The sequence below is a fragment of the Pinus tabuliformis genome, chromosome 3_1 (genome assembly GCF_031772625.1).
Source record: "Pinus tabuliformis cultivar Carrire ecotype Pingquan chromosome 3_1, CPIR1, whole genome shotgun sequence".
Classification (NCBI taxonomy): Eukaryota; Viridiplantae; Streptophyta; class Pinopsida; order Pinales; family Pinaceae; genus Pinus; species Pinus tabuliformis.
In genome coordinates, this window is record NC_142301.1 from 798,807,504 (window position 1) to 798,815,176 (window position 7,673).

Genomic DNA, 7,673 nt, shown 5'->3' on the forward strand with positions numbered 1-7,673 from the left:
ATCTCTGGAAACCAGACACTATGATCATAGTTCGTCTTGATGCAAACCCATGAAGACTATGTGTGTACACTCAACCTAGAGCTTGGATAGTGTGTGGATGTTGTCATAGTGTGGGTGTTGCATAATAAAATGTTGGGTGTAAAACTTTGCAATAAGAGTAACGTGCTTTTATTTCAATCTTGAAGTGGACTAAATTTCGTAAGTGACATGTTCTATGTGTCATGTTGCATATTCATTGTTGAAACATATAGTTTGAATTAAGAGGTTTGAGCTTCATATTGATTGTTGAAGCATACAATTTAAGTTGTTTTGGAAAAGTGCATAATTCCACTTGAACGTCTTTTTGCAAGTTTTGTACAACTATAAAAATTGGACCATGCAAAGCCTTGAGGAAGTTATCCTCAAATGCTTATGAGATATAATTTGCCAAGGATATTGGAATTTCTCCAGTTTTTAATATTTTATATATGTACCCCTTTAAGGAACCAACAAATGTTTCAATAGATGCACCTACAAGTGATGAAATTCAGACTATTGAATCAAAAAAGCAACTTCCTTCAACACCAACAAAGAAAATTGATTCAATATTAGACAAAAGGGTGGCCAAAAGGGTCAGGAACAAGAAGTACTTTCAATACGTGATCAAGTGAAAGAATCAACCAATCAAAGACACCACTTGGATGATAAAGTGACAAAAGTTTCCTAATATGTTACCAATATTGTATAGCTCCAAAAAATAAGTTCATGATCATATCCTCACAAGTCTTATGCAAGAGCATCTTGCCATTATTAAAAAATATATATGTATTTAGTTTTTTGTAATTCTAAGAAGTTTCTAGAAATTCAAGACTACTTAAAATTCTAAAAAAACATGTAATCGAAATTGATTGTGTTTGCTTAGAAGGTAGTTAAGATATGTTCCTAAGTGTGAGAATATTCCTCTAAACTTCCTCCAAGTTATAGGAGAGGAAGTATCTCTTGGAATATTGAGATCTTTCCTTCATCAAGAATAAATAGGGATGTAATGCATATGTTGTGGAGGCAAGAAAGGTACCCAACCTCGTTAATAAATAAAGGTATGAGTTGAAGGATGGATCGTACGCGCAAGGGTTTGGGCTAGGGTTAACCGGCGTACCATCGACCTAGGGCACGATACCTGTCTGGCTAGCCTACTCTCTGTCGCGGTCACTAGTCTGGAACCTGCTGCAGCAATCCCGTAGCTACCTTGTCTGTCTCTGTCGGTGCGGTTATCGTGTCAGTTATGGATGCCCCTGAGCTGGAAGCGGTGGATTATTCGGCGGATCCATCGCCGGATAAGGTAATCTTTGGTCAGCCCTGTTTTGGTCCCCGTTCGCAGTTTTTACCATCCTCTTCGTCAGCTGGTCCCGGGTTCCATTCTCACCTCTCATCTGAAGTGCCCATTGTTTACCGGAACAGCCCTACCTCCGCCGGAGTTTATCCGTCTGCGCCGCTGCCCTTCGAGGTCCCGCCACTCTCGCCTGGGTCCTTACAGTTTTTGGCCTCTAACACACCCCCATCTCCCTCTTTCGACCCATCAGCTCCGCCTCTTCTCTCGGTTCCTATCCCCCCGCCGTCTGTTTACCCTTCTTCTACCCCATCTGCATCTGGGTCGCGCCGTTCAGGATGTTTTGAAACCCCGGCGGTCTCTACGCGACCTGCTCCGCCCCCTGCGAGAGAAGGCATCACCAACCCTCTGGTTGATCATCCATCGGCCCCTCGATCTGGTAAGAAGAAGGTTCACTGTGTGCGTGCGACATCTAGGGATATATCAATTAAATTTGACGAATCGAAGCCGTTGGGGGAATATATGGACATTGCGAACACGGTTCTGGTTGGGCACGTCAGGGGCAGAACGTATTCGCGTCAGCGGCTCATATCGTGGGTCAAGGAGATTTGGGGCGGTGTATTGTTTGATCTTCCTGAGGTCCACGTCCTTCCCAGAGGCTGGTTCTCTCTCAAATTTTCCAAGGAGAGTCAGACTGATTTGGTTCTGGGGCGCTATTGGCATATTGAAATGGCCCCTGTTCTTCTTAAGCGCTGGAACCCTCTCTTCGAACCAGAAAAGGAACAGCTTGGTGCGGGGCCGATTTGGGTTCGCCTTCCGGGTCTCCCCCTTCCCTTCTGGGCCGAAGAAGTGTTTATACAGGTCGGCAATGCTCTCGGGACTTACTTAGATTATGATCGCACATTTGTGGAATCTGGAAGCCGATCACTGGCTCGGATTTTGGTTCACCTGGATACCCGAGAAGGTCTTGAGGAGCAAGTTACGCTGCAATGGGGCAGATGCATCAGGGTACAGCTCTTGGACTATGAAGGAGTCCCCTTTCGCTGCAGAAGATGTCATAAAGTTGGACATCTTGCCAGAGACTGCCCCCTCAACAAGAAAGCGGACGATACCCCGAAGCACACCCCGACCTCATCCAGGATGGCATCACCAAATCCTTCGAGGCCTCCTTCTGCTGGTCCCTCCCCCGCGACTTCAGCATTCATGGAAGCTTCTGGTATCGAGCGTTCATCGCCTCCTATCACACGCGCTCGTTCGGCGGCTGAAGCGGGTATGTCCTCCGAGATCTCCGTTTCTCATGTTCTTTCATCGATTGATATGATTGAACCCTCATCTCCTGTATCAATGATTCAATGCCCCCTCAGAACTGCTCCCTCTACCTCTGTGGATCCTATCACCACCACTCATCCCCTCTCGGATTGCCCTACCCCGTTTCCATCTTCCCCTCCGCACCCATACTTCCTTCGTCCTCGGCAACCTGCTAAGGATCCCCCCGTTAAGTTATCCGGGTTGGGCATTGTTGATTCAGTAGGGGGGGGGTCGTGCACCAGGGGGAGGAAATCTCAACTTTCTAAAGCCATTAAGATTGCTGGGGCCGAGGTAGTCTCTGGCAGACAATCGACCATTGATGGGGTCCTTAGAGCAGGGCACACCCCGAGAGGTGTCCCCCCATGAAGTGCCTCTCATTTAATTGTAGAGGACTGGCTAGTTCCTCCAAGAAACTAGCCTTGAAGAGGCTCATCGAATCTGAGCCCTGTGACATTATCATGCTTCAAGAAACGCTCTGTTCAGCTGATCAATGTTCCCATATTCTGTTGTCTCTGATCCCTGGATGGATTATCTCTGCTAATGATGCCATTGGTCGATCTGGGGGAATAGCCATTGGCATAAACCCCCGATCCATTAAAGTATCTGCTAGTTGGGGGGGGGCTGGTTTTATTGGACTGGACATCTTCTCGGCCGACCTTGGCTTGGACCTTAGAATTGTCAATATCTATGCTCCGTGCTCTCAGCGAGAAGCTTTCTGGCAGAACCTTCTTCATCTCCCCATGTTGAACGAGGATCATATCATATTGGGAGGTGACCTAAACTTCTCGCTAGGCTTCAGGGAATCATGGGGTTCGGATGGCCATATTGACCCCATCACAGATTTTATGTTCAACCTGCTTGAGCAATCTAACTATATAGATGTCCCAATGCAGCGTCCCCTCCCCACCTGGAGGAATAGAAGAATAGGAGAAGCTGCTCTGGCTCGTAGACTTGACAGATTCCTTCTTAAAGGGTCTCTCATCCAGCGTGTCCATCTGTATCGTCAATGGGTTGGATCGGGGGGGCAATCGGACCACAACCCCATTTATCTTGAGATTCAGGGGCCTACTAAGAAGCCCAAAGCTCCTTTCAAATTCAATCACACCTGGCTGAAGGATCCCTCGTATATCAAGCTGGTGCAGGATTACTGGACAGCCCACCCCATCAATGATAATGAATCTTTTGCTAGGAGTTTCTGCAGAAATCTTGCAGAGCTAAAGCATCTTTCCATCCTGTGGGCCAAGGATAAGCTCGAAAGGGAAAATTCTCAGCTTACCCAAATAGAAGCCGATATCTGTAACCTTACAGACGATCGGGGTTTGGGTTTCACCTCATGGGCTGAAAAGAGCAGACTTATTAACCTGGAAGGACAAAAAGCCAGGATCCTCAAAGAGAGGGAGGAGTCTATCCGGCTGAGAAGCAGAGCTCTATGGATTCAAGCGGGGGATGATAACACAAAGTTTTTCCATAGCTATGCTAAGAGCAGGAAGGTGTCTAATACTATATGGAAACTTCCCTTCCCAAATGGTGAGTCTGCAGATAACTTTCAAAAGCTTGCTCACCTCGGCACCACCCACTTCAGGAATTTATACAAGAGTCCAAGGGAAGTCGGACTCCTGGACATCATCCATGTAGCTAACCACTTCCCTAGATTTGTGGAGGATGATGATGTGGCGGATCTCACTGGGCCTGTTACAGCTGATGAACTTGAAGGGGTTATGAAGTGGTTCAAGAAAGACAAAAGTCCCGGCCCAGATGGATGGACCATTGAATTCTATCTTGCTTTCTATGAGGTGCTGGGACAGGATCTGCTGAGGGTGGTGGAGGAGAGTCGTACAACTGGATCTATTTATCATGCTATTAACTCCACATTCATCGCCCTTATCCCCAAATCTGATTCCCCTGAATCCTTTGATGATTATCGACCCATATCGCTTTGCAACTGTTTGTATAAAATCATCTCCAAGACCATAGCAAATCGACTCAGACCTATCCTCTCCCGGGCTATAGCTCCCCAGCAATTCGCGTTCCTAGACTCTCGTCAGATACATGAGGCCATTGGACTCGCCCAAGAGGCCCTTCATTCCATTTGGTCCAAAAGTCTGAAAGCCATCCTTCTCAAAATTGACCTCTCCAAAGCCTTCGATCGGGTCAGCTGGCTCTATCTTAAGATGATTCTGATCCATCTGGGGTTTCCACACTCCTATATTACATGGATTATGGCTTGTATCACTTCTCCCTCGTTCAGTGTTCTCATCAATGGCTCGGCATCCTCTTTTTTTCACTCAGAGAGAGGTCTGCGACAAGGATGCCCACTATCACCACTACTATTTCTCTTAGTTATGGAAGGACTCAGTCGTCTCATGGAAGCTGCTAAAAGGAATGGGGATATTGGTGGGCTTGGGATATCAGATTTGTGCTATCTTACACATCTACTATTTGTAGATGATGTTCTTATTCTTCTTGATGGAAGTATCAGAGACTCCAGGAACTTCTTGAAAATCTTGCAAAGATTTTCTGCGGCCACAGGTATGTTGCCTAACCAATCGAAATCCACCATCACATGTGCTCGCACCTCGGTCCAAGAGACCAGGATTGCACTACAGGCTTTTCCTTTCTTGGTGCACTCTTTAGATAGAGGTCTTAAATACCTCGGTTTCAATCTGAAACCCTCTGGCCAAAGGATTGCTGATTGGGCCTGGTTGATTGCCAAACTTGAAAAGAGGCTACTGGGTTGGAGCCACAGATATCTATCTAGAGCTGGCAGACTGGTGCTCATAAAATCAGTGCTAGAAGCTACCCCAGTCTTCTGGATGGCACTAGCATGGATTCCTAGGACTATCCTGGGAAGGATACAGCAGCTTTGTAACCGTTATCTTTGGAATGGGAATCAGGAGAAACGTACATTTGCTTGGATCAGCTGGAAGAAAATATCATTACCTAAGAAGTGGGGTGGATGGGGCCTCAAGGAGCTCCCTGACTTCGCTAAAGCACTTGCTGCCAAGATGGGATGGATCTTGCTCACTAGACAAAATCTGTGGACTCATGTCACATACCACAAATACATTTGGCCTCAAAATATAATGGATTGGGCACGTCTTCCATCCTGGTCTTCAAAGGGGGGCTCATCTGTATGGAAGGCCTTGATTGACTCACTCCCTCTCATTCGGGACAACTTGGCATGGCGCATCAATGATGGAATGACAGGCAGGATTGGCCTGGACCCTTGGAGCAATAGTGGAGGCAGACATATATTAAACCAGGAGATTATTGATTATTTACAAGGCCGGGGGATACAACATTTTGCACAGATTGCTGATCCACTTCACACGGATATTTTTTCTCAGGCATGGAAAACTGCCCACTCCTTGGATCTACCTAACCAATGGCACCAAGAATGGGATCAATATATCATGGCTCTATCTGAATCCCATATTCGTATTAAGCAAGGGCCTGATGAATTGATCTGGTGCCCGGCCGACCATGGTTCATATGTCCCAAAACAAGGCTATTGTGCCCTCATTGCACACAGATCTCCGGATCAGGTTCAACCTTGGTGGCACTCCATTTGGAAGTTAAGGGCCACTCCTCGATCTAAGCTTTTCTTCTGGTGTGCGCTTCATGATATCGTTCCTACCGGTGAACAGTTAACCCGCAGAGCCATCCAGGGACCCTCATGGTGCATATTCTGCAAAAATGCATCTGAATACACAGACCACATATTCTTGTCTTGCCCGACGTTTCAAAGCATTTGGAGGAATATCTGTCAACAGTTGGGAATTACGGGAGACTGGAGCGGCGCTGACCTACAGGAGGCTTGGTGCTCATGGGCCCGTAGCCACCCGGAATCCAAACTATTAAACCTCCCCCCTGTGGCCATTTGGTATGCATGGCTTGCTCGAAACAGAGCCATTTTTGAAGATAAACCTTTCTCGGGAAGCCATATTGAAATAGCAGTCATAGCAGCATACCAGGAACTTCCTGAACCGTCCCCAACCAGAACCCGTGTTATACAGCCTATGCCTGAGATTGACAGAACAATCCCTTGGGCTTTTTTCGATGGTGCATCGAATCAAACAGGGTGTGGCGGTGGATTTGTATTGCACTTTAACGAAAATCATAGATATCTTGCAAAATTGGGTTTTGGTATTGGAACGAACAATTTTGCTGAGCTCTCTGCATTATATAATCTACTTCATTTTGCTTTATCTCATCATATTACACAGCTCAACATATTCGGGGACTCAATGGTGGTTGTAAATTGGATTAATAATGTGACAAATTGCCATGTACACATGCTCAGCAATTTATTTCAAAATACTCTTACTCTCAAAGCAGCATTTGAACATTTTACATGTGTGCACATTTACAGAGAACACAATAGCGAGGCTGACAAACTATCCAAAGAGGCCTCGTCACTTCCACGAGGCAATGGACAAATAGTGGAGCAGAATGGGTCGGAGGAACATCAGTTTTACCACCGGCCATATATAGATCAGAGGATGCAGCGGGACAACAGTCCCAACAGCTAAATAGTGAACAGAGAACAATATGAACTGCTGATATATTTATGAACAAGAACTTTTTGTATTAGTAAATAGGCTGTAAAGCACAGATCATGGATGTAACTAGAACTTTTTGTTATGACTCTGAGAACTACCTGAAAAGGTGAATTTTGTATGAACTTTGACAGTAATGCCGCGGCATCTGCTTATGTAATTTTCAAAATATTAATGAAAGTTACTGATTTTCCCAGGGGAAAAAAAAAAATAAAGGTATGAGTTAGTTGTGCTTTTTGGATGAGTTTTGGTTTTTGTGTTATCCATAAGGGTGCAAGATTTCATGTTTTTTAGATGTTTCTTAGTCTTGGGTCATTAACATGTTTCCATATGTCCAAGAAAGATGAACTCTTAACCAATCAAAAATATTGTTAGCTTCCACTCCAAGAACAAAAGGCATTTTCAACATCAAGATAGTATCGTCAAGAAAACCAATGTCCCTTGTGTTCATCACTAGATAGCATTGAGGTCACATCCAATGAGGTCACGTACTTTATAAT

The 7,673-nt window shown here is 45.4% G+C and overlaps 1 protein-coding gene across 1 annotated transcript; it reads left to right on the plus strand.

The window, feature by feature from the left end:
* The first annotated feature begins 3,072 nt into the window (after positions 1 to 3,072).
* Positions 3,073 to 7,146, plus strand: LOC149189857 (uncharacterized). The gene is made up of 3 exons (XM_089410363.1): positions 3,073 to 4,357; positions 5,060 to 5,143; positions 5,249 to 7,146. The coding sequence occupies exons 1-3, from the start codon at positions 3,073 to 3,075 to the stop codon at positions 7,144 to 7,146; spliced, it is 3,267 nt and encodes a 1,088-aa protein (XP_089266489.1).
* The last annotated feature ends 527 nt before the right edge of the window (positions 7,147 to 7,673 follow it).